Raw genomic sequence first — 27242 nt, 5'->3', positions numbered from 1 at the left:
GCTATAGCAGACGCGACAAGTCATTCTAAGTCAGTTCCTGTGAAAAGTGAAAATTGCTCTTCACTTTATTAAACTTGTTCCGCATAATTGCACAGATGACGGCCATCAGGATGATCTGATCGGGTAGAATCTTTGATGAACACGATAACTTCCGGGTAAGACTTTTTTTATATTTTTACTGTTTTTGACACCAGTTTTAGTACCAAGGCCAAAGAATGGTTGACAGTCAGCCTTAATATAAATTCATCCCATGTAGTTAACATGGTAAACGTTTGTCCGCTCATAACTCGAAGTACGTGTGTTAATAACTGGAGTAATATTTTGGACATTTGTTGTTTCGGATAGGATTTGTTTTTATTTTACGATGCTTGTATGTTTGCTCAATTAAAACAAATGAGTATAAAATTCGATATTTTCTATCTTCCAAAACAACATTTACTTAGTAAACTGTTGAAAATTCTTTAAAATTATGTCACGTTTTCCTTAAGTGTTTGGTGCCCAGTGTGGTTCTGGGACGATCTGTGTATGAAAAGAATTGGATCCACTGCCTTACCCTTGCATGATCGTACGAGGCGAATAATAGGGTCTTAACACTTTGTTTTGCAGTAACGCTGTGATTCCAGCAGGTATGCAAATTTTGATTCCATACCTTATGTTTTTATCTCGATGTAGATGAGAGGTGGAACCAAAATTTGTAGTTCTGTTTGGTGCCGTATAACCTATACTGTGTTGGTGCGCCGTAAAACCCAAATAAATAAATAAATAAATCAAAAGAGTTTGGAGACCACCCCTCGTGTGAATTTGAATGTTGCAAATTTATACCTCATTGCCCATTATTTTTTGTAATTATTACACTGAATTGTTCACAGGAAGAAGGAAATACTTTATACATGGATAAGCTTCTTTGGGAATATGTATTTTGTCAAAGAGCTATTAAAAATAAATGAAAAAGACAGAATAAGGATAAAAATTTGTGTTGTGAAAAACTTTCTATCAGATCATTTGTTTATTATGATAATGGTGTTATTTTAATGTAATTATTAGTATTTTCTACACAGGAAAGGAATGAATAAATTTATGATTTCAGTAGCTTCAACACAGATTTTAACACTTGCAGTATTACACATGCTCCACTAGTTCTATTTAAATTTGTGAGCTAAATAATTTCTCTTTTGTAGCTCTTTTATAACTTTGTTAAATTTGTATTAATTTGTCTTGTTTGTTGTTTAGTCGGTTCAGAAGCTCTTCAGAGCTGATGTTTTGTAATGTCTTCTTGCAGACTCAAAATAAAACTTATTGTATTGTATTGTATGATTGGAAGTCTGAGAAATCACCAGTTGTCGTTTGAAAATTGGACCAGATTCGGCTTATTACGTGCCTGAAGTATCGCCAGTGTAATACTTTAATAAGCGTCTGTTGATTTGATCACAAGACTTAGTGATCAAGTCAGATAACACGCTGACACGAGCTTATGCGAGATTATCTCCTGTTGCCATTCTGTGTATTTTATACTTCTTTGATTTTGTCTAATATTACATGACGTACTTTGACTGTCAATGTTTATTTAGAAGAAAATATTAAAGTCCTCTTTCAAATTTAGTTTTTCTTTAAATTTGTTTTGGTTACAGTGTGTGTAATATATTTATCTAGGTACTCACAGTAATGAAACTTACTTATTTTCACAAACATAGGAATGTTATGTCATTTTGACAGCTCTACTTTCACTTGCATTTTGCAATTTTTAGCTCGACTATCCTACTCGCCCCGGTGTGAGCATGAGCGTCACACAAATGTTAAAGTTTGCGTACCACCCAAGATATTTTCAAAGTCCATGGAGATATTGCTTTCATATTTTGCATACTTGTTTACCATCATGACCCCAGTCTGTAAAAAGGAGGAGGCAACTCTATCAAGCATTTTGACTGAATTATGGCCCCTTTTCAACATAGAATAAATGTTAAAGTTTGCGTACCACCCCAAATATTTTCAAAGTCATTGAGATATTGCTTTGATATTTTGCATACTTGTTTACAATCATGACCCCAGTCTGTATAAAGGAGGAGGCAACCCTATCAAGCATTTTGACTGAATTATGGCCCGTTTTCGAATTAGAATAAATGTTAAAGTTTGCGTACCACCCCAAATATTTTCAAAGTTCATTGAGATATTGCTTTCATATTTTGCATACTTGTTTACCATCATGACCCCAGTCTGTAAGAAGGAGGAGGCAACTCTATCAAGCATTTTGACTGAATTATGGCCCCTTTTCGACTTAGAATATGCTTATTGTAATGTTAAAGTTTTGCTCATTGTTTATATTATACTGTCAAGCACTGAGAATAGTCGAGCGCGCTGTCCACTGACAGCTCTTGTTAATAAAAAGAGTATTACATTTGTGACTTTCCACATTGAATTTATTAAACTTGTTGAATAAAATTGATAAAATGCTCGACAGAGCCTCGCATTTTATTATTTTATCATGTTTATTCAACTTGTTTAACAAATTCCGTATTAAAAGATACTCATGTAATATCTTCTATTTATCACATGTTTGATGTCGCAGGAGTGAAATAAAGCCATTACATAAAATTGATAATACACTAGTGTAATAAAGGCTGTGACGTCAACGTCTTTTAAAGGTCCATTATATGATAATGCTTTAAATTTTCATCTTAAAAATAGAAGAAATTTCTAAAAAATGTACTGCATGATATCATTATTCTAAAAACTCATGACTAATTTTCGATAAATCATATCCAAAGAAATGACAGACCATGTCAGCGTCGGGACATGATACATGTATGTTTTAAAATAAAAATGCCCTTGACTCAACAGGATTTTTCCAAAACCGTATTTCTGTAGAAATTGTGCTTGATCGATATAGGTCTTCTATACATTTTCGTACACTGACTGGCAGATTTTTCGAATATTTGGTTGAACATGGGCAAAAGTTGTAATGGATTTCCAAATGGAACGGGAAGCAGACGTTTCTTCAATTATTTTGGCGGGAAAACTGCATGTGCCTTCCATGATGCTCCTTTGGTATTGACAACCAAATTCTACAACCAAATGAAAATGCATGCTTCAGAGCTTGAAATTATTTCGTTTCTGTAGGCCGGGCAGTGACTGTCTCTCATATGGTTGAGTTTATAATATTTTTGATTCGAGTTCTTAGTACTTCATCAATGTGTTCAGCTTCCAAAAAGAAAGCATGTTAAAGTTTAAACAGCAACAGGCTGATAATGACGATTCTTTCACTTATTTTGGAAAAAAGAAATTACCGTCCTACCAACCCAGTCCTTGAAGTACTAGGTCGGAAACGGCAAACGAGCATATTTTTAAGGGTGGCCAGCAGAAGATGAATTTGGTGCCCTGACTGGCTGCCTTTGTATATTAAGGCCTTTAAATTTGTTTGTCATGGAAAGGATGCTTTATCAGTCTGGTATAATATATAATAACACATGTACTTAAGTTTCTTCGAATGATTTTAACATTTAATATATGAAGATTCCTATTTAATAAATTATAATGTAATAATTACAGCCTGTTATAACAGTTGCAGTTTTGATTAACTTCATTATGAGTTTGTACTACAGTCTTTTTCTCATTACTTTCCTGTTTAAAAGGTGGCCAAACATATGTAAATGTGTTGGTTTCTCATGTTTACATGCAACAACAAAGGAAGACTTGATGTAAGAATTGCAATAAAATCCAGTGTCCATTATGTAAACTAGTTTAAGACATAATTTTGAGTTGGTCTAAAAGATTGTTAAGGCCACACAGTTTGCCTCGTGTTTTATATAAAACTTGAAAGTTACTAGCCCACCGGGTGAAATTTTTTAATGTGTTCCATTCCACAAGTTTGGCATAGAATGTGTATATGACACTGAAAAATGATGAAGTAGGTGAAAATAAATGTTAAATATTGGTAAAAAAAAGGCAAGAGGATGATGATTTTCTTCATTGTTTCAAATCCATTTAGTACACAATCTGCTTACACAATCTGCACAAAAGGTTTGGTAATTCTAACCAAAAGGCAAGCTTTAAAACTGCATACAGCTTCTGAATTCATTTATTTCTAATTAGTCTTGGTTGTGCACTGGGAGTCATGAAATCATGTAGAGTGTACCTTTAACCTTAAAAAGAATAGGTGAACAGTTTGCATATAGGCAGGTTTCTTAACCCTTATTATGCTGGACACGACTGATTCTGCCTTTGCGACCAGTGTAGATCATGATCAGCCTGCACATCTATGCAGTCTGACCATGATCTGCACTGTTCGCTGTTCATTTAGTATCTATTGGCAAGCACCCCTTTTTACCGCTAATAGTACTATCCAAATTGAAAGATGGTCAAGTTCATTATAGAAATTTAGCAGGATAAGTGTTAAAACAGAATGCTTTCTAACTTTTGATTTAAGTATTCAGCATCATCTGAGCCAGGTTTCATAACTCTGACTTACAGTTCATAAAATTACTTCCCTTTTTTAACATAGAAAATTTTGGTAAAGCTTCTGTATGTAAGCTAGGATTTTTGATAGTAGAGTGTGATGTTGTTAGAAAGCTCTTATTATGTTAGGAGTAAATAGCAAAAGAAAATACGGTATTTAAGTACGGCAGATAAGAAGAGATAAGCTTTCTTAATATGGATGTAAAATTTGAATGCCTTTCTTACATCAAAATGTACATACATTGTGCACTAAGTGATATCAGCATGATTAAAATGTCAAATTTTTGAGAATTTGAAAGCCAACACATGATTTCATGTTGTTGTTTTTTGTTTTGTGTAAAACAGAAAATATTTAAACTTTATGAGATAAAATTTTGCCTAAGGGCGTATACTAGTATATGTATTGTAATTACTTGATGATTCATATAAACTAATAACTGTTTTTCAGGAAGGTTTATGTTAGTACACAGTAGTATCAGAAGAATGTTTGATATATATTTGTCTTAGGTTGTGAGTTGATGGATCTATCTCAGAAACTACTACTGGAATAAGTGATAAACTGATGCAGATTTTCCATTCTGTTTTATACTGGATTTTTAAAAGGATTTACACTTATAAGTTATTATATTTTTATTTCCCTTGGGATTACAAAGATTTTAACAAATTTATGTATAACATAAATGGAACAACCTTTGCATAATTTCAATTTTCTTTGACTTTACAATCAACAAACATTTGCAAACTTACTTTTGTTGATTATTCCTGCTTGTAACACCAACAGCTATCTTTAAACAAAACAAAAAAAGGAAACTATAAAACCCCCTGTAAGTATTGAAAGCTTATCCAATGAATTACCATAGACACCACATCAGCAATAGCAAGCTAAATACAGTCAGCACCTACAGTGAAAAGTAATTCCAAGACTTCCTGCTACTAAACCATTATATGCAGATACTACCGATGTGCATTAGTAGTTCTAAGAAGATAGGAAAAATGCCAGTGTTTGCTTTCTTTTTAACAGGTCCACATTTTTAAACATGCGTTTTGAATGAGATATATTAAAAGAGCATAGTAAGAGTATTCAGTAACTTCATACACTTTACTAAGAAAGGAAATGCAGTGTGTTTATTATGTATAGTACTGTACTGTGTATGACAGTGATCATTGACTGTATTGTCATTTGAGTTGTAACAATTGTCTTGTGGTTGATTGATGAAAATGTGACTACAGGTTTTGTTATGTAATTTTCTCTACCTGATAAAAATGTTAATTAGCATGTTTAATACATGTCGTAATTAATGTTGATCAATTGTTCGTTTCTTTTTACTGGCAAAATTTGATTGCAGTAGATTAAAGTACAGTAGTTGAACATATGGTAGGCTAATGTGATATTATTTATATTATTATTAATATCATTGATATTGTAGTAACAGATATTGTACTCGGGAGTACTTTTAAAGATGATTTAAACTAAGCATAAAATTGATCTTTTAACATTTTGTAAATGTGTAAATCTCAAATTGTGATAGTCAGTATATGGGTTTCAATTTTGAACTGAGATTTTGGACTGCTACCACATGGTATAGGTGAGAAAATTAGTACTATGTTATTATTCAAATGTGTCAAAAATTTCTGCACAATCATATACCATACCCCTAGTATACAGCAATTTTGCCTGCACACATTCCACTTTTACCTACTCTGAGCAATAGGGCAGTCCATAAAAGTTGAGCCCTGTTTAGCCAAATTAAATTATACATTTGATAAAGAGTTTCTTTTATCTTTATAAAATATTTAGTGAAGTGTATCTTATATACCTTAAAATCATTAATATTTGAGGGGTACTATTTTTAGCTTGACTATTCGAAGAATAAGTAGAGCTATCCTACTCACCACGGCGTTGGCGTCAGTGTCGGCGTCACACCTTGGTTAAGTTTTTTGTACCAGTCCACTTTTTGACAAAGTCTTTTGAGATAAAGCTTTGAAACTTTCAACATTTGTTTACCATCACCATGTCCAGTTTAAGGCAAGAGTACATAACTCCATCAAGGATTTTGGCTGAATAATAGCCCCTTTTAACTTAGAAATCTTGGTTGAGTTTTTTGTACCAGTTCACATTTGTGTAAAGTGTTTGATATATGGTTTTGAAACTTTTATCATTTGTTTATTATAACAGTCTCTATCTGTAGGCAAGAGAACATTACTCTGACAACTATTTTGGTGGAATTATGGCGCTTTTTGGACTTGGAAATTGGTACAATTTTTGTATAAGTCCATGTTTTGTCAAAACAATTTGACATGTGGCTTTTAAACTTTGAACATTTGTTTCTCATCATGAATTATATTTGTAGGCATGAGTGCATAACTCTGTCAACTATTTTGGCTGAATTATGGCCCTTTTTGGACTTGGAAATTAGTTCAGTTGTCATACAAGTCAAGGTTTTGTCAAAGCTAATTGACATGTGGCTTTGAAACTTTGAACATTTGTTTATCATCATGATTTATATTTGTAGGCAAGAGTTCATAACTCTGTCAACTATTTTGGCTGAATTATGGCCCTTTTTGGACTTGGAAATTGGTTCAGTTTTCGTACAAGTCCAAGTTTTGTCAAAACTATTTGACATATTGCTTTGAAACTTTGAACACTTGTTTATCATCATGATTTATATTTGTAGGCAAGAGTTCATAACTCTGTCAACTATTTTGGCTGAATTATGGCCCTTTTTGGACTTGGAAATTGGTTCAGTTTTCGTACAAGTCCAAGTTTTGTCAAAACTATTTGACATATTGCTTTGAAACTTTGAACACTTGTTTATCATCTTGATATCTATCTGTAGGCAAGAGTAAATAACTCTGTCAACTATTTTGGCTGAATTATGGCCCTTTTTGGACTTGGAAATTGGTTCAGTTTTCATACAAGTCAACTTTTGTCAAAGCTAATTGACATGTGGCTTTGAAACTTTGAACATTTGTTTATCATCATGATTTATATTTGTAGGCAAGAGTTCATAACTCTGTCAACTATTTTTGCTGAATTATGGCCCTTTTGGGACTTAGAAATTGATTCAGTTTTCGTACAAGTCCAAGTTTTGTCAAAACTATTTGACATATTGCTTTGAAACTTTGAACACTTTTTTATCATCTTGATATCTATCTGTAGGCAAGAGTAAATAACTCTATCAACTATTTTGGCTGAATTATGGCCCTTTTTGGACTTGGAAATTTGTTCAGTTTTCATACAAGTCAGCGTTTTGTCAAAGCTAATTGACATGTGGCTTTGAAACTTTTAACACTTGTTTATCATCATGATTCCTATATCTGTAGGCAAGAGTACATAACTCTGACAGTGTCAACTATTTTGGCTAAATTATGGCCTTTTTTGGACTTGGAAATCAGTTAAGTTTTTCGTACCAATCTGTATTTTGCCTAACCTGTTTGTCATATGGCTTTGAAACTTTGACCACTTGTTTACCTTCATAGTCTACTTATCTAAGACAAGGACTTTGGCTCAGTCATGGCCCTTGTTTAGACATAGAAATTAGTTTGGTTCCTACCATTCGATATTTTGTCTATTAACTGTTTGATATATGGCTTTGAAACTTTGAAAACTTGCTTACCAACATGGTCAAACATTGCCATATAGTGCAAGACTAAACCAAATCCACATTAAACCAGGTACATTGTTTGTCTTATCTGTTCCTTTTCTTTTGTATGAAAATCTTTTTGACCTTATACTTCTATCAATGCTTTGAATAGTCGAGCGCGCTGTCAACAGACAGCTCTTGTTTGTGGTTGAGTCAATCCATGAAGTTTAATCCTAACAATCAAGACTTCAAGTACAAGTCCCATTCTTACAATGTTCAAAAGTTGAAATCAGTAAATTGATATCCCCATGAAATAGCCATTTTTAGCTCAACTATACGAAGTATACAGAGAACTGTCATTCTCGATCAGGCATCAGTGTCTGCTTTGTGTCCACACCTTGTGTAAAGTTTTGATGCACTTTTCTGTTTATCTCTGTTATTGCGAAATGGGTTTTAAATTAAAAGAATTCAAAGTATAATTCAGAATGGAGTTACACATAAAGAGTCTTCATCTGTTTTATTTTTCAGATGCTGCCAGCATTAAGAAAAATTCGGAGGAAGGATCTGAGGATTAGCACATTTACATTGCTATGGGTCAAACAAGTGTGAAAATGAATTTGTGGATATTTACAAATTATTACAAAAAATGATGTAAAGTATAGCAAAATTGTATCACTAATAGTACAAAAGGCAAAATGCATTCACACAAAACTGAACTGTTTTCCATACCAGTTGATATAGCGTATGGATCCCTGGCATTGTTCCAAAATATAGTCCACAATGTGTTCTTGCTCTACCATGTGGATATATTCGTCTCTGTGTACAAGATTGACAAAACCTCATTCTGGATTGGAGAAATGATATTCCTTGTCTGGAACTCATTGAACGATCCTGTTTTCGGCTGGATAAGTGATAAACGATATCTGTCAGCAGGAAAAGGGAAAAGCTTCTCTGCTTCAAGTATAGTTTTACAAAGATTAGAGGCTTTGTTATGGACTGGTCCACTTTTCGCTGTGTCTTTCATGGGATTCTGGGTGCAATGGGCTTACCCTGGTCTACAGTTTGTGATTTGTTTGTGCCTTTACGATGGATTTCTTACAATGATAGATCTGCACCACGCAGCTTTACTCGCAGATCTGGCCATTTCAGCTGAAACAAGAACTAGACTTAATTCACGGGCATCCATGTTTAGTATTCTGGGATCAGCTTCAGTGTTCCTGTCATACGCAGTGTGGAACAAGGACAACTTGCGCTCATTCCGTATATTTTGTGCTATACTTACATTAGTTTCATTGCTAGGCTTTCTTGTGATGACACGGGTGCTAAAACAGGTGTTCCAGAAAAATATGGAGAAGATGGATGAGGTGAAAAATTCATTGTCACTCAGGTATGCAGAACTGTTTTATAAAGATTACTTGAAGTAGATGCTTAAAAATGTGCCAGTCCTGATTAAGGCAAATTATATCGTATTCATATCTCCCCCTATATGTGAGGAGATGTTTTCTTTCAGGTTTCTTGTATTTTGTATATTTTTTGTGTGAAAGGATATTTACATAACTTGGCACAGATATTTACATATTATTAACAAGATGATGTGTCACATGCAGGAACCATACTTCAAGTTTAAAGGTCATGGTCACACTTCATTAATAGAGGTTAAAATATTTAAGGTAATTTTTCTGGCACTGTCTATAACTTGTTTAAACATGGATGGATTTTTAAATAGTTCTGCAAAACATTCACATCTGCTCTTCCCACTGCAACTAGTTGGAATACCTAGAACTTATACCTTGAACTACTGATAGCTTTAAATAGTTTCTCAGATTTGCCAGTGATGCTTTTTGTTAGAGAATATTTGTCACAAAATGTTACTTTTTCTTTTAAAGTAACGAAGGTGAGAGTGACAAACACAAGTTGAAGTCTTTTGTCGGAGAGTTGATGACGCAGACTAACTTTAAATGGTTTGCAGTTATGAATCTTGTACAGGTAATTATACATTTTGTAGTAAGAAAAAAATGCACTAAAGTTGAATAATTTAATTTTTTGAAGCCAGTAAACTTTCTTTCCCAATGCAATATCAGTAATACTGTTACAGCTCAGAAGGGAGTTTAAAGGTCCCAAGTTCAAGCCCCTAGTGAAGTGAATGTTCTGTGAATCACTTTGATTGCAGGGTTTAATTCACTTATCATCGCCTTTTAATTAATATAGGGGAGTTATCAATTGCTGAGACAAGTCCGTATTCGTATGAAGTCTGGGAATGCTGGTAGTGAAATCTAAAATGCTATTAAAATGGCATTAAACTTACAACTTGTTTTAGAAACAGCATGTTGAAAAGTATCTGATGGGGTTGTACTTACAAAAAATGTAGCAGCTGTCGTTTCATTTCAAGTCTCATAAGACCATAGTGCTTTAACCTTTACCCTGCTAAATTTCTATAATGAACTGGTCCATCTTTCAATTTGGACAGTACCATTAACTGTTAAAAGGGGTGCATACCAAAAAGATACTGACTGAATGGCAAACAGTGCAGGTCATGATCAGCAGGCTAAGGGTTAAGGCTTCCAAAGGATCTTTTCACAGATTTCATTAACGTGCTAGAAAAATTGTATTATTCAAAACAATAAATTTTATTAACTTTCTCAAGAATAATATAAAGTATTTTATATAAACTTATGAATAATTTTATTGAAAACGAGTACTAGTATATGAGGAAACAGTTTTACTGCTAGTTGGGTTCACAACTTCACCTGCATGTAAAACCTCCATTGACATGTTAAGGTGGTAAACTTTGAATCACTTGCCCCTTACCTCTATAGGTTAGAGTCCTTCTTAGGTTGTCATGTGAGAAAGTTATCCATCTGACTTGGAGAAAGTCAGTGGTTCTACCCTGATGACTGCGGGGACCAGAAATAATGCTCTAGCATATTCCCCCACCCACCCTTTAATGGTTGGAAGGTTGCCATATAACCCAAATTCTGTTGGTATGAACAGAACCAAAGGAAAAAGAAGACAGGGTGTTTTGTTTGGGTTGAAACCCTATGTTTGTTGTGTTACTGATACAAGATTAATGCCTCACTCCTTTTATCTACAAGCTGTATGATTTAATTTCAGGTTTTTCACTGCCATTTCAATAGTAATTTCTTTCCATTATTCCTTGAAAATCTCTTGGGGAATGCAATCAGTCCAGGAATGGGACCATTTCTTATTGGTAAGCAGGTTAACATTTATTAATAATTGGTTTTATTTTCTCCTTTTAAATTATACTTTTGCTCTGTTGCTTATTGTGCTTCCTGGTCAGAACTTTGTTTTGGAAAACTGTGGAACCACAAGAAATTGGTAATGCTTAGGAGAAAGCAGTAAACTATAATTTTACATAAGTTGCAAGACAAAAAAGTCATGTAACTATAAACTTCAATACAAGTGATATATTCTTGACCAGAATATAGGCACATTATAGGAGTTAATGTCTTTAATGAATTGTATTTATTAAATAACTGCTGAATGTTGTAAGATTTGTTTGGAAAAACAAATCAGAGGCCTTAATTTGTATTTGAAACTTAAAGCTGATAAATTAACTAGAATTGTTACATTTTTCAGGAATATCATTTGTGGCACCTCATTTCAACAATCTGTATTTCCTGTCCCTATGTCGTAAATACGGCGTGTATGCTGTGATACGTATTTTGTTCTGTGTTAAACTCGCCCTCAGCATTGTCATGTTCTTGGCTGGACCAAATTATTTGTGGCTTCTTTGTTTTTTTATAGCAAGGTATGTTAAGATATTTTTATCTTTTTGTTATATATATCTTACTATAAAAAGTAACAAAATAATCTTGAAAGTAGTTACTACATCTGCTGGTTGGAGACTGGTAACGGTGTAGTATGCCTTACATGCCATATTCTTAATGACTGTAGATGCAGGTTCTGACATTAACATCATTATGGCATTTCTGGTTGGAGGTTTGGTTTGGATATCCTGAAAGATATAAAGGAATGAAATTGAGTATACATACCTAGAACCTTCAAACTTCATAGGTTTGTAGGGCTGCTGGAGTAGACGACCCCTAATGTTTTTGGGGTCACTCCATCAAAGGTCAAGGTCACAGGGGCCTGAACATTGAAAACCATTTCGGATCAATAACTAGAGAACCACTTGACCCAGAATGTTGAAACTTGATAGGATGATTGGTCATGAAGAGTAGATGACCCCTATTGATTTTGGGGTCACTCCTTCAAAGGTCAAGGTCACAGGGGCCTGAACATTGAAAACCATTTCCGATCAATAACTAGAGAACCACTTGACCCAGAATGTTGAAACTTGATAGGATGATTGATCATGAAGAGTAGATGACCCCTATTGATTTTGGGGTCACTCCGTCAAAGATCAAGGTCACAGGGGCCTGAACATTGAAAACCATTTCCGATCAATAGCTAGAGAACCACTTGACCCAGAATGTTGAAACTTAATAGGATGATTGGTTATAAAGAGTAGATGACCCCTAACGATTTTGGGGTCACTCTGTGAAAGGTCAAGGTCACAGGGGCCCGCACATTGAAAACCATTTCCGGTCAGTAACTTGAGAACCACTTGACCCAGAATGATGAAACTTCGTAGGATGATTGGTCATGCAGAGTAGATGAACCCTAACGATTTTAGGGTCACTCTGTTAAAGGTCAAGGCCACAGGGGCCTGAACATGGAAAACCATTTCCAATCAATAACTTGAGAACCTCTCGACCCAGAATGTTGAAACTTCATAGGATGATTGTTCATGCAGAGTAAATGACCCTTATTGTTTTTGGGGTCACTCTGTTAAAGGTCAAGGTCACAAGGGCCTGAACATTGATAACCAGTTCCGATCAATAACTTGAGAACCACTTGACCCAGAATGTTGAAACTTCATAGGATGATTGAACATGCAGAGTAGATGACCCCTATTGATTTTGGGGTCAGTCTATTAAAGGTCAAGGTCACAGTGGCCTGTTCATGTAAAATCATTTTTTGGAAATAACTTGAGAACCACTTGACCTACAATGTTGAAACTTAATAGGATGATTGGACATGCAGAGTACATGACCCCTATTTATTTTGAGGTCACTTGATCAAAGGTCAGGGTCACAGGAGCCTTAACAGTGACTTGAGAACCACTAGGCCACGAGTGTTGAAATTTAGCGGGATGACTGGACATGCCAAGTAGATGATCCCTATTGCAGCCAACCATCAGTGTCTCTTTGACTTTTGCTCCTGACCCCTATTGACTTCTTGCGTATAGGACTTTGCATTGGGGGAGACATGCACTTTTTTACAAAAGCATTTTCTAGTTTTCAAATGAATACACTCGAGAGCTTGTAGTACAATTTGGCTGGTTGCTTAGACTAGCTCCTAGACTATGATATAACTTTTTACATTTTTATGATTGAATGTAGTGAACTGAGCCAGTCTGTATCCTATGTCCAATATCATACAAGACTGATAATTTCAACATCGGTCCTGTGTGAAAATCTCTAAAATAGACTGGCTTTTGTCTCTATGAAATTGAATTTATAAAAAAGGGAAAAATATAGAAATATAGTTATTATCAGTCTAGTGGCTTGTCTACTGGTTGCTGTGCTCCTTTCCTTTTGGTTTCTTAATGTCGAAGTTTTCATTTCATAGCCTCCATCATAAATGTATTTCTCTGAGTGTTGTGGTTCTCTATGTTAAAGTTTATAGATTTGAAACATTTGCTAGGGTTATTCCTTAAATTGTCATTGAAATATTTTTGAAAAAAGAAAATGATTTATAAATTGAAAATTTTGTATTTATAGTTATGGGGAAACTATATCATATTGACTACCTTTCAGTTTTCCTGAAATATATCAACCCTAAAGGTCGGCTATTCCAGAAGTAACAGAACTAAATTGACTTGTTTATGTGTAGTCTCATTGTCATATGAAATATGTGCATTTTACTGGAAATAATTTGGATGCTAGAATGTATTCTATTCGAGCAATGATTTATTTTCTGATTCATACAGTGATTTATAATTTTCGAATTTGAAACAATTTTTCAGTAACCGTGTGTTCACAGAAGGCACGTGCAAGTTGTTGAATCTAGTCATCAGTGATCTTGTGGATGAAGATTATGTCCTTCATCACCGGAACCAAGCTGTATCAGCGCTAATGTTTGGCACAGCTGCACTCCTCTCAAAACCTGGTCAGACCCTGGCTCCACTGATAGGAACCTGGCTCTTAGCTCAGCAAACTGGTATGTGTATACATGTTTCAGCTGATGAATTTCATTTCATAGCTAAGTACAGTTTATAGGTTTAACCCTTACCCTGCTAAATTTCTATAATGAACTTGTCTATCGTTCAGTTTGGACAGTACCATTAACTGTTAAAAGGGGTGCATACCAAAAAGATACTGAGAATGGCGGACAGTGCAGATCATGATCAGACTGCATGGATGTGCAGGCTGATCATGATCTACACTGGTCGCAAAGGCAGAATCAATCGTGTCGAGCATGATAAGGGTTAATATTTTGTTCTCCAATTTTGGAAATTTATACTGATAATAAATCCAGAAATACTGTTCAGTTTACTGCTACAGCTACATATCTTACCTTATCATTATTATGAAATTTATTATTTTCACTGTAAAAAACTTTCTTTGGGAAAGAAATATTCTTCTGAAAATAAATCCTTGACAGTTAACAGCTTCTATGCCATACATACAGGGAGGGTTGTGGGTCTGAACCTGTAACTGCCATTTTTAGTGCATTTCAAAAGTAGAATCAAGATGGCCTATCCTATGGTCAGTGCTGGGGTTAAGGCTTGTTTGATTTTTCATATATTCAAGACAGAAAAATCTTTATTATATAGCATATGGTAATCTTGCTAATAACAAACTACAGTGTATGTTTATGTTCTATTATAGGCCATGATATATTTCAAACTGGACAGGAGTTCAGCTCTATAAAACCTCTCCACAGTTCTGAAGGTTCTGTAGTGTCAGACTATAGACAAGGATGTTTCAACCTTCTAGTGTACGTCCCAGTAGTGTGCGCCCTCACCCAGCTGGCAGTATGGTCACAGTTTAGTCTACATGGACGACGGTTACAGTGGGTTAAATCCATGAGAGAGGGAACTACACATTATGTCTGAAATTGTCATTATGTCTGACATTATGTCATTTTGATATAGCCATTCATTTACATGTATTTATTGATTATTAAACTTACACTTTATATCACAGATTGCTGTGTGAAATTACACACAGCCTGTTTAAAGATGCATGCTAACTGATTTATGTCAGATGTTTTGAAATTTAGAAAATGTTTTTTTAAGTTTTAGTAATTGCTATTGAAAGAAAACATTATCAAAATGATAAATTGAACTTTATATCTACAAAGTAAATGTTCTTAGTCAATAAAAATGTATGTAAAAATTCACAAAACCATTAGTCCTGCTGTTGAAATTTGATATGAAATAGAAGGACTTGCATTATTCACAATAAAATATCTATTTAAACAAAATTTAATATCGTTTTCGTTAGTATATTGTTTATTTGAATATTTCAGATATTTGCATACTAAGTTTAAACACTTATTGAACCCCCAGTAATCTCTAAAGCTATTTGGAAGTGATTTATTCTGTTGCATTGATAATCGTGTTATTGATGGAGTAAGTACATCAGTAAGATTTTTCTGAAAGCTGATAGAATTCTTTCTTCATTAGTGAAACAGCGGTTTACTTTTCTACCAGGAACACTTCGTTTATTATGCTATAGATATTTGAAAAACAGCATAGACGAAATCAATCTTTCTGAAAACATCCCATAAATGTATATGAATTGATTATATTTTTTCCATGTTGTGTATAAACTTACATTTACTTTCAGGTATATTTTTTATGCATATCTAGAATGTTTGGTGTCGAATTTTTCTGCAGCATCTTTGTATTAAAGTCTCCAGATATACAGAGGATACTAGTATTTGTTTGTTTCAGTGTAAGGTTGAAATATTTTTCAACAAGTGAACACCAGATGTAATATTTTTATTAGTGGCCCAGCCTTGAGTTCATGAGTGAAAGATATCTTGGTCTTACATGTGAAACAAACAAATTATCTTTTTATTACATGTCTTTTTAATGGTTCTTACAAAAATGTTCCAGTTTTATCCATGCAATATCATGCATATTGGGCAATGTCACATGCAAAATCATGCGGTAACAATATTAATATTTCTAAAAGTTAGAATTGAGATTTTTAGATACCATTTACGTTTCGATACAGTGGAGTGCATATGTTCATGTTATTGTAGGTATTCTATTCAATTTGTATTTTTGAAAGATTTTTTTCTTATTTATAATTTGTGTTCTTTCGTGTTCATGTGTGAACGATGAAAATCATCGAATGCAAAACCACCTGTTTGAAATAGTGAAATTTTCAAATATAATCCACCATTATTTTTAAAAAATCACTGAAAAAAACACGAAATAAACTTATTTTACGATGCTCAAATAATCAACCATGTGATGTTTTATAGACGTAATGTTTATGGAGGTGATGTTATATGTACTAAACATTAAAATGTAGAAGTTGGTGCAATATGTAAATCAAAAGTAGATATTAGTTATAGAATATTTATTTACAACAATTTTGTGTTTTACACCAAAACAGCTAAAGTACGTCACTGACCTAAGCTTGACATTTAGATGAGTTTATTTTGAACTGATGGTCAGGTATTTGCACTGATTTTGTCATATTAATCCCCCGCCGTGGCGGAGGGATTATAGGAATGGTCTTGCGTCCGTCCGTCCTTCCATCTGTAACAAAATCGTGTCCGGTCCATATCTCCTAAACCCCTTGAAGGATTTTCATGAAACTTGGGTCAAATGATCACCTCATCAAGACAATGTGCAGAACCCATGAGTCAGCCTTGTCGGTTCAAGGTCAAGGTCACAACTCAAGGTGAAAGGTTTGAGCCTGCAATTTTGTGTCCGCTCTATATCTCATAAACCCCTTGAAGGAATTTTATAAAACTTGGGTCAATTTGATCACCTCATCAAGATGATATGCAGAACCCATGAGTCAGCCATGCCGGCTCAAGGTCAAGGTCACAACTTAGGGTCAAAGGTTTTGAGCCTTCCATTTTGTGTCCACTCTATATCTTCTAAACTCCTTGAAGGATTTTCATGAAACTTGGGTCAAATGGTCACCTCATGAAGACGATGTGCAGAACTTATGATTCAGCCTTGTCGGCTCAAGGTCAAGGTCACAACTCAAGGTCAAAGGTTTGAGCCTTCCATTTTGTGTCTGTTCTATATCTCCTAAACCCCTTGAAGGAATTTTATCAAACTTGGGTCAAATGATCGCCTCATCAAGACGATGTGCAGAACCCATGAGTCAGTCATGCCGGCTCAAGGTCAAGGTCACAACTTAGGGTCAAAGGTTTGAGCCTTCCATTTTGTGTCCGCTCAATATCTCCTAAACTCCTTGAAGGATTTTCATCAAACTCGGGTCAAATGATCACCTCATCAAGAACTCATGAGTCAGCCATGTCAACTCAAGTACAAGGTCACAACTGAAGGTCAAAGGTTTCAGCTCTGTATCTCCTAAACCCCTTGAAGGATTTTCATGAAACTTGGGTCAAATGATCACCTCATCAAGACGTTGTGCAGAGTTCACGAGTTAGCCATGTCAGTTCAAAGTCAAGGCCACAGCTAAAATCAAAGGTTTATCCTTTCACTATCCATAGCAGTGGCGGGGGATTTAGCTGTCTTTCAGACTGCCTTGTTTTATATGCAAAAGACAGTAAAAACTGAATAAGCTGTCAGTATTTAAGAAATGACTGGATAGTGCAGAGGATAAAGCAAGAAAGTTTTGGATCAGATTGGTACAAATCCCAGCCTTAAGAATGTAATGTAACATTTTTCTTTTCTTTAGTAATTTCAATTTATATAGATCTAGTAATAATATTTGTTTTCAAGTTATTAAAATTTATAAGGTTTTACAGTTTCATTTTTTATTTTTTCATTAAATACATTGTATGTATTCACAGGATTTCAGTTTCATTTATTATCGATAATTTGTTGTGATTTCTAAGTTAAACTTACAGGTTGCTTGCACATCCTTGAGTGATATATACATTAAAATACACACTCTCAGAGGAGCAGTTTTAAGTATCATTATACTTTAATGTGTTAATGTCAAGGGAAGCAACAAATTGACATTTTTTCTACTAGTACTGTTAGATAGAATAATTCCATATTCATACTTGTTTTTAAGTAATACAGGCAAGTCCACTTAATACGAACTCGCTTGATATGAATTTTCGACTATAATGAACAAAATCCGGATTCCCCGGCTGAGTCCTTCTATTTCTTTGTAAACTTATTTCGGTAATAGCGAACTCGCTTCATACGAATTTTCGGGAGATACAAACACATTTTGGAAGTCCCAATGAGCTAAAATGTTATGAGTTTCCATTTTTTTATACGAACTAATTTTAGAAGTCGGCGGCCAGTTTTTGCTACGCTTGATTTTTTAACAGTTTGAATCTGTACAGTGCTGATATTGAATCGAAGTAATTATCACCTGTAATCGATAAATACATAATAAAGAGATTAACACTATGTATGCAGTTATTTTATTCTTTACAATCAAGTCAAAGTAATAATGTCTTCAGCAATTGAGCAATAATCACTTTCATTTATACACCTGTCCATAAAAATATAATTTCATTGTATGTTTTATGGCCATGTTGTGTAGTTTTAGTATCAAAAATGGCTTTGCCTAAGTCTGGCATAAAAAGAAAGTTACTGTATTCCTATGTATCTATATGTGCTAGGTCTATATGTGCTATAAACACTTGATGATTCAATACATTTGTACATTAAATTTTATTTTCATACATTTTTACGTGTTCAGGTATGAATTTTGTTGAGTTATTTTATTGTAACCTGAATACATTCACTTAATCAGTTTAAAACTCCCAGTGATCATCTATTCACTAATGTTTTTTAATTCATCGGAAGCCATTCACAGGCAATACCGGTGATACTGCCCAACTTGCTCGGGCAAATTATCCGGGTGTCATACATTCGTTAATACGAATTTCGTTTGAAACGAACACATTTCCCAGGTCCTGAAGAGTTCGTATAAAGCGAGTTTGACTGTATTTATGATAATTATTTATTATTTATGAAAGTATGTAAAATGAGGATTGTCTTTGCTTGCATTTTCATGGGTACGGTGGCTTTAAAATATATATTTGAAGTGAAGTTATCTTTTTAATTTATTCAAGTGCAGCCTTTTTTTATAAACCAAAATGATCTTTTTTGAGTGAGATTTAGATTTAGGCTTTAAGATGCTTTATTTTCTTTGTGCTCTGTCATTGGTTACACTAGGCTAAGCATGGATTACTGCTTTTATTGTTAGGTTGATAAATAGACTTGTTAGGAAAATATTTCCTGAGATATATGAGCCGTGCCATGAGAAAACCAACATAGTGGGTTTGCGACCAGCATGGATCCAGACCAGCCTGTGCATCCGCGCAGTCTGGTCAGGATCCATGCTGTTCGCTAACGGTTTCCCTAATTGCTATAGGCTTTGAAAGCGAACAGCATGGATCCTGACCAGACTGCGCGGATGCGCAGGCTGGTCTGGATCCATGCTGGTCGCAAAGCCACTATGTTGGTTTTCTCATGGCGGGGCTCATATTATTTCAGTGATTAAGTTTAGTATTTTATATTTTTGAGTGTATACAGAGCTAATATTTGTTTTAAAAAATTAACAAAGAATTTAAGTTTGCTAAGGCCTAAGTCCAAACTCCTTAATGGTCATTGGTTCTGATTTGATTGATATCATGTGTTATGTACAATGGATTGGTTGGAAAGATAAATAAAATTTGCTTTTTAAGTGCATATTGCTATTTCGTAGAGATCTCTACATTTTGTAAGTTTATTTTGTTTAAGTACAGAGATGTATTATTACCAAAAACATGAAGTGATGTCTTCTTTCTTTCCATTTTATTATGTTTTTAGTAATTCTTTAACATTATTTTCATTGAAGAATTATTTTAGACTATTTGACTTCAAGCTGGTTGTAAGAATTGATCGATATTGTTAGGTTATTTAACACTTAACTCTACAATATGACAATATATTTTGACAAGTAACCATACAAAAAAAGATATTTGACTTCCAGTAGGCAGAGTCCAGTATGTATTTCAGATGGTTATGAGTCCTAATTTATCCCTCATTGTACAGAACAGCATTAAATAATTATTTTATTCTATGCTTATTTTAAGGGACCTCCATGGCCGAGTGGTCAAGGTCGCTGACTTCAAATCACTTGCCCCTCACCAATGTTGGTTCGAGCTTCACTCGGGGCGTTGAATTCTTCATGTGAGGAAGCCATCCAGCTGGCTTACAGAAGGTCGGTGGTTCTACCCTGGTGCCCGCCCGTGATATAATAATACACGGTGGGGCACCTGGGGTCTTCCTCTACCATCAAAGCTGGAAAGTCGCCGTATGACCCATACTTGTGTTGGTGCAACGTTAAACCCAACAAAAAAAAGTGCTTATTTTACTTAATAAAAAGGAAACCAATACAGAATGATGGACATAATTTCATCTGTAAAATGTTTACAGAAGCATCACATTAACCTTTAGCTTTCTGGCATCAGATGATTTTGTCTTTGTGGCCAGTGCAGACCAAGATCGGATGTGCATGCTGATCTTAGGTCTGCTTTGTTAGTTACTTAGTCAGTCAATTTTCAGTGAACACCCCTTCGAATAATAAATAGTACTGCCAGAATTGAATGATAGACCAGTCTATTTTAGAAAATTAGTAGGGTAAAGGTTAAGCATTTATTGATGCTGGATTTCATGTGAATATACAACTTTTATTATTTAGTCAACTTTGGGATTCCGACCAAAGTTGTTGCATCATCTGATACAGTTTGTAAAGTGTTAAATAAGGAAATATATTGGATTGTTACACAGACAAAATGCAAATCCCTGATTGGAAGGGAAAAACAGGTATAGGATGAATGTACATACATTGTGTCCTTGTGATAGTAAAAAGGCTTTAATTCTTTTCACGAGAGATTTTCAAATCTAAGACCTGAAAAACTAATGTCCCTTATAATATTTTTTTTCTGAGTTTTTAATTTTTATCTTTTAAAATTGTGTGAAATTGTTCAATTTTTATGGGCATAAGAGTTTGTGGATATAGCCAAAATGGCTGTCTGTTTGAGGTTATGACATTGCGTATTTGTATTTTTGGAAATAACCACAAAGATCAATAAAATTAAAAACCCAACAAGTAATTATGATCTTAAATTATTTACCTGCTATTTATTAGTGTTCAGGTACCTGACTTTGCTAAACACCTGCATATATTACTGTGCAAGCAGCATGTTATAAAAAAAAAAAAAAAGATATAATATTTTGCTTTATAGAGACATAGCGCATTGTACAACTGAACGGTATTTATCTTCCAGCTTAGCTCGGTAAGGAGAGCGCAGATCTACAGATCGCGAGGTTGTGAGTTTGATCCCCAGGTGAGGCGCATGTTCTCCATGACAATTTGATAAAAGACATTGTGTCTGATATAATTCATATTCACATCTAATTCATATAAGGAAGTTGATAGTTACTTTTAGAGAACAGGTTTGTACTGGTACAGAATCCAGGAACAATGGTTAGGTGAACTGCTGCCTTTACATTATTGAAATACAGTTGAAAAAAACAGCATTAAACCCAAAACAAACAATGTTCCAGTAACAGCAAACAGTTTAAGTTTTATCAATGTAAAAAAAAAACAACAACTGCAACATGACAATCATTATTCTGGTAGGCAGCCATCTTGCTTCTGTAATCAAAGTAATGAGGTTAATTTAGTTTAGTGTTTACTAATTTATTTTATCACATTTGTGATTAAAGCTTGAAACTTATTTGAATCACTGTCATGTTCATTTCCTGGAAAAGCCTTGTATTATAAAAAGCATTATTTCCAGTTTCCAAGCACATTGGGGGGCCCCAATAGCAGAGTGGTAAAGGTTGACTACAATCTCTCTGATATGGGTCTGAAACACTGCCACATGATGAAGGTTGAGCTGATGTGTCACTAAACTTCCCCCCGATGGTAAGAGGTGACTAATAAAGTCTGAACGCTTGGTTTTGCTGTATCTCTGATTCCAGCTGGTATAAATGTTTTGATTTCATGCCTCATATTTTTATTTCGATGTAAATAAGATCGCGGGCTTAGCGCAAAATGGTTTGTGTAATCCCGATTATGATAAAGTTTGATTTCAGCCATTTTTTTGCGGTAAGAAGATGTGAAACCAAAAGTTTTAGTCCTGTTTGGTGCCATATACTGTAAAAGCAGAAATTTTTACAAGGGTTCAATTTTCTCTATATTGGTGAGGCCCTACATCTCACGAAAATAAATCCTGGCGTAAATATTCACCTTTAGTATAATTCAAATTCAAGTAGTGACCATTTTACAATATCACAAATATTAAACGTCGCCAACATACTCAAAATTTCATGTTCGCGAAATTTTGACCCAGTGAAAATATGCGCTTTGACAGTAACCTATACTGTGTTGGTGTGCCATAAAACTAAAATCAAAAGAATATTTCGAAAGGTAGAATATTTATGATGTATGGTCAACTTGTTATATTTAATATGGCTAAGAAAAGCAGCACTTTTGGGAATATTTATTTTTGTAAGTACAGTTGGTGAATATAGCAACTATGTGAATTTTTCTGTTTTTACAGTATTTGTCTGTCACAGTCAGTCAGTAGAATTTTCTGTTTGTCATGATATATTTTGCTAAAATCTTTTAAAATGAAACACCAGGACATACAAAAAAAATGCCATGATGTGCCATAGGTTAAATTTTGTAAGCACATTATTTTGAAAATTTGTTAAGATATATTATAGTATGAAATTTAATATCTAATGTTGAATAAAACTTTAAGAATCTATTTGCATAATTTGTTTCTTACCCTACTAACAAAATAGTAAAGCATATTCCTCAGTTTCCTTTACATAACATAACCACCTGGCCGCTGCATATCATGTCCATACGCCTTACGGTATGTTATAATGCTTACTAAGGACATATTACAACATATACATTTTTGGAAAATGTATAAAAAAGTCCATAAATTGAGCATGAAGTAATACATGTGTGACACTGTTTATTGAAAATGACATTTTGTAAATAATGCAAGGTTGTAACTTCTGTTTAAGACCCATTTTTGGACGATTTGACAATCATCTACTGATGAAAAAGTTGTTTTTTTAAATGTTTCAGCTTAGGGGCCCCAAGAGCTAAAAATAGAAAAACCTTTAAACAACTTCTTCTCATTTAGAGCTCGATGGATTTTCATTAAACTAGGTCTAAAGCATCAGTATAAGGTTTCTCTCAATTTTAAGCTCACTTTAGCTTTGCTTAAGGTGAGCTATAAGTATGGGTGGATGGTCTGATGTCTATTTTCCTGTGTTACAACTTTATACTTAAACATCTTCTACCCTGAAACTGCGGCTCACAATTACACTTACCTTAGTCTGTAGCATCATTATACGGTCCTATCCAAAATTTGTTCAAATCGAGCACTTGGCTCCCTGTAGGAGACCCTAGAGCTAAGAATAGAATTCCTTTTTATTATTCTAATGAACTGCTCTGTGGATCTTCAACAAATTTGGTATGTAGCATCACTATAAGCCTTCTTGTTCAAATGGAGGCGCTTCAGCACTAGTAGGGGCCACTAAGGAAAAAAACTTCTTCTCATGGAGGGAGGGATGGATCTTCATCAAACTTTGTCTGTAGCATCATTATACTGTCATATCCCGATTTTGTTCTAATAGAGCACCTGGGTCCCAGTAGGGAACTTAGAGCTAAAAATAGAAATACATTGAAATGTATCGTTCTAATGAACTTCTTTGTGGGTTTTCAACAAATTTGCTAAGTAGCATCAATATAAGGTTTTCTTCAAAAATTCTGTTCAAATGGGGGTGCCTCGCCCCTAGCAGAGGCCGCTAGGGCAAAATATAGAAATACCTCTGAACAACTTCTCATGAAAGGGTTGATGGATCTTCATCAAACTTGTTCTATAGTATTGTTATAAGGACCAAATTTATTCAAATGGGAGTACATGTATACTTGGCTCGTTGTAGGAGCCACTAGAGCTAAAAATGGAAATTCATTTAACAACTTCTTCTCATGAACAACTTGATGTATATTCGGCTAACTTGGTATGTGGCATCATTTTTAGACCACCAGTCACATAGTGACAAGTTGAGCTTTTGTGATCGCTCTTCGTCTGTCGTCCGTCCGTTTGTCGTCTGTCGTCGTCTGTCCACAATTTCTTGTGAACACGATAGACCACATTTTGCATTCAATTTTAATTAAACTTGCACACAACTTGTACTGGCATAATATCTCGGTTCCTTTCGAAAACTGGCCAGATCCCATCATTGTATAAAATTTTCTAATTTGGCTTGTGAACACGATATAGACCACATCTTGCAATCAATTTTAATCAATCTTGCACACAACTTGTATTTGCGTAATACCTCGGCACCTTTCGACAACTGGCCAGATCCCATAATGGGTTCCAGAGTTATGGCCCCTTAAAGGGCCAAAATTTGCTATTTTTGGCTTGTGAACACGATAGAGACCAAATCTTGCAATCAATTTTAATTAAATTTGCACACAACTTGCATTGGCATAAAATCTCGGTTCCTGTCGAAAACTGGCCAGATCCCATCATGGGTTTTTTACTTGCACACAACTTTTATTTGCATAATATCTCGGTTCCTTTTGAAAACTGGCCAGATCCCATCATGGGTTCCTGAGTTATGGCCCCTTAAAAGGCCAAAATTTGCTATTTTTGGCTTGTGAACACGATAGAGACCACATTTTGCAATTGATTTTAATCAAACTTGCACACAACTTTTATTTGCATGATATCTCGATTCCTTTCGAAAACTGACCAGATCCCATCATGGGTTCAAGAGTTATGACCCCTTAAAGGGCCAAAATTGCTTTTCTTGCTTTTGCAGCCATATAGAAACTTCATTTATGGTTTAATTTGATACAAACTTGTAAAATATCTTTAACAACAATAGATCTTGGATTCCATGATGAATCCGGCAGATCCAATGATAGGTTTCAGAGTTTTTTACGGCCCCTGAAAGAGCCATAATTTGTTAATTTTAACTTGTGAACACAATAGAAGTGACATTTTACATTCGAGTTTAACCACACTTACACACAAAAAAAGTCACAATAATATCTCAGTTCCTTTCAAAAACAGGCTAGATTCGGTCATGGGTTCTAGAGTTACTGCCCCTGAAAGGGGCACAATTTTCTATATTGGCCCTTTCAGCCATATAGAGGTTTCATCTATGCTTTGATTTGATACATACTTGCACAGAATGTTTATTTAGATGATCTCTAGGCCAAGTTCGAAACTTGGTCATGTGGGGTCAAAACTAGGTCACCAGGTCAAATCAAACGAAAAGCTTGTTAACACCCTGGAGGCCACATTTATGGCCCTATCTTCATGAAACTTGGTCAGAAAGTTTATCTTGATGATTCCTGTGCCAAATTTAAAACTGGGTCACGTGGGGTCAAAAACTAGGTCACCCAGTCAGATGAAAGGAACACTGTTGAGGCCACATTTATGACCCTATCTTCATGAAACTTGGTCAGAATGGTCATCTTGATGATTTTTAGGCCAAGTTAGAAACTGGGTCATATGAGGTCAAAAACTAGGTCACCACTCAAATATAAAGAAAAGCTTGTTAACACTGTAGAGGCCACATTTATGACCCTGTCTTCATGAAACTTGGTCAGAATGTTTATCTTGATGATTCCAAGGCCAAATTTAACAGGTGAGCGATATAGGGTCATTATGACCCTCTTGTAAGGTCTACTGCCAATTTTGTAAACTGGGAACGCTTGGCCCCTTACAGGGGCTGATAGAGCTAAAACTAGAAATACTATTTAACAACTTCTTGACATGAAGTGTGTGGCAGATCTCCATCAAACTTAGGGTGTAGCATCATTATAATGTCTTCTCCAAAAATTGTTTAAATGGGGTCGAATGACCCCTTTTTGAGGATATAGCTGTAAATATCACCTTTATATGACTTCTTCTAATGCACTGCTTTATTGATCTTCATCAAACTTGGACTGTAGCGTCATTTAAAGCTATTTTCCCAATTTTGTTCCAAGTTGGATATTTGGCTTCTTTTAGGGGCAACTAGGGCTAAAAACAGAAATACAAAATGTACCTTTAAACGACTTCATCTCATGAACTACTTGGTGGATTATTATAAAACTTGACATGTATCATCAATGTAAGGTCCTCTCCCAATTATTTTCAAATTAGGATGTTCTGCCCATTTTGTCGGCTGCCCAAGTTAAAAATAGAAAAAAAAACCCAACTTAAATGACTTCCTTTGACTAACAGTTGTCTGGATCTTCATCAAACTAACCAAGGTCAGATGATCAAGACCCAGTTTAGCCTCTTGCTTACACTTTTCCGAAAAGTAGTGTTTTTCCATTACTTCCTTCTTACGGGGCGTCGATATTGTTCTCTACAGCCTGATGATTAGCGCACTCGCATCACTGCTGGAATGTCACGAATTCAAACTTTATACCAGAGGTTGGACTCGTCGTGTGAAAGTACTACTAGTCTTTCGAGTGTATTTATATCTAGGTCCCGCGCAGGGCGCTTTACAGGAACCAGTGTAATATTAAGCTTCTGGAATTAGAGCGTCTTGCACTTTCCTTCAAAAGCAATAATGACATAGCATCTTCCTGGAAGTGTCCGGCATATAAGTCACCGGGTGGGGAGAGGGGGGTCATTTATTTATTAACTAAGGTTTATAACTGCCACTTGTAATGTGATTCATCCACAAGTATTTGTGTTCTCTATAGCGCAGCGCAACAATTAGTGCATTAACATCACATGCGAAAAGTCTTGGGTTCGAACCTGACGGTCCTTTGGATATGGCTAAATCGAGGTCTGGTGTAATACGCTTTTCATGTTACATATAAAAAAAACTGGGAGCATTTTTCGGTATCTTTTAGTACCTTCCAAAACAAAAATTCGAAAACCGTTCTTCTGGAAGAGTCGCTCGTATAGGCAACCGCAGTTCATTGGTATTCTGAGACAGGCACAAACAAAATAAGAAAACAG

The 27242-nt window shown here is 34.9% G+C and overlaps 1 protein-coding gene across 2 annotated transcripts; it reads left to right on the top strand.

Annotated features, from left to right (window-relative positions):
* Positions 1-21974, top strand: LOC123547241 (transmembrane protein 180-like). Of its 2 annotated transcripts, none has more exons than XM_045334188.2 (7): positions 1-155; positions 8562-9420; positions 9920-10019; positions 11145-11241; positions 11631-11802; positions 14086-14279; positions 14951-21974. In XM_045334188.2, the coding sequence occupies exons 2-7, from the start codon at positions 8729-8731 to the stop codon at positions 15175-15177; spliced, it is 1482 nt and encodes a 493-aa protein (XP_045190123.2). In that variant the 5' UTR covers positions 1-155; positions 8562-8728; the 3' UTR covers positions 15178-21974. The 2 variants fall into 2 exon arrangements, with proteins under 2 accessions (XP_045190123.2, XP_053407504.1); XM_053551529.1 differs by lacking the exon at positions 1-155 and adding an exon at positions 4875-5067.
* Positions 21975-27242: the final 5268 nt, after the last annotated feature.

This window comes from Mercenaria mercenaria, chromosome 9 (genome assembly GCF_021730395.1).
Source record: "Mercenaria mercenaria strain notata chromosome 9, MADL_Memer_1, whole genome shotgun sequence".
Taxonomy (NCBI): Eukaryota; Metazoa; Mollusca; class Bivalvia; order Venerida; family Veneridae; genus Mercenaria; species Mercenaria mercenaria.
This window is presented reverse-complemented; position numbering and strand designations above follow the sequence as displayed.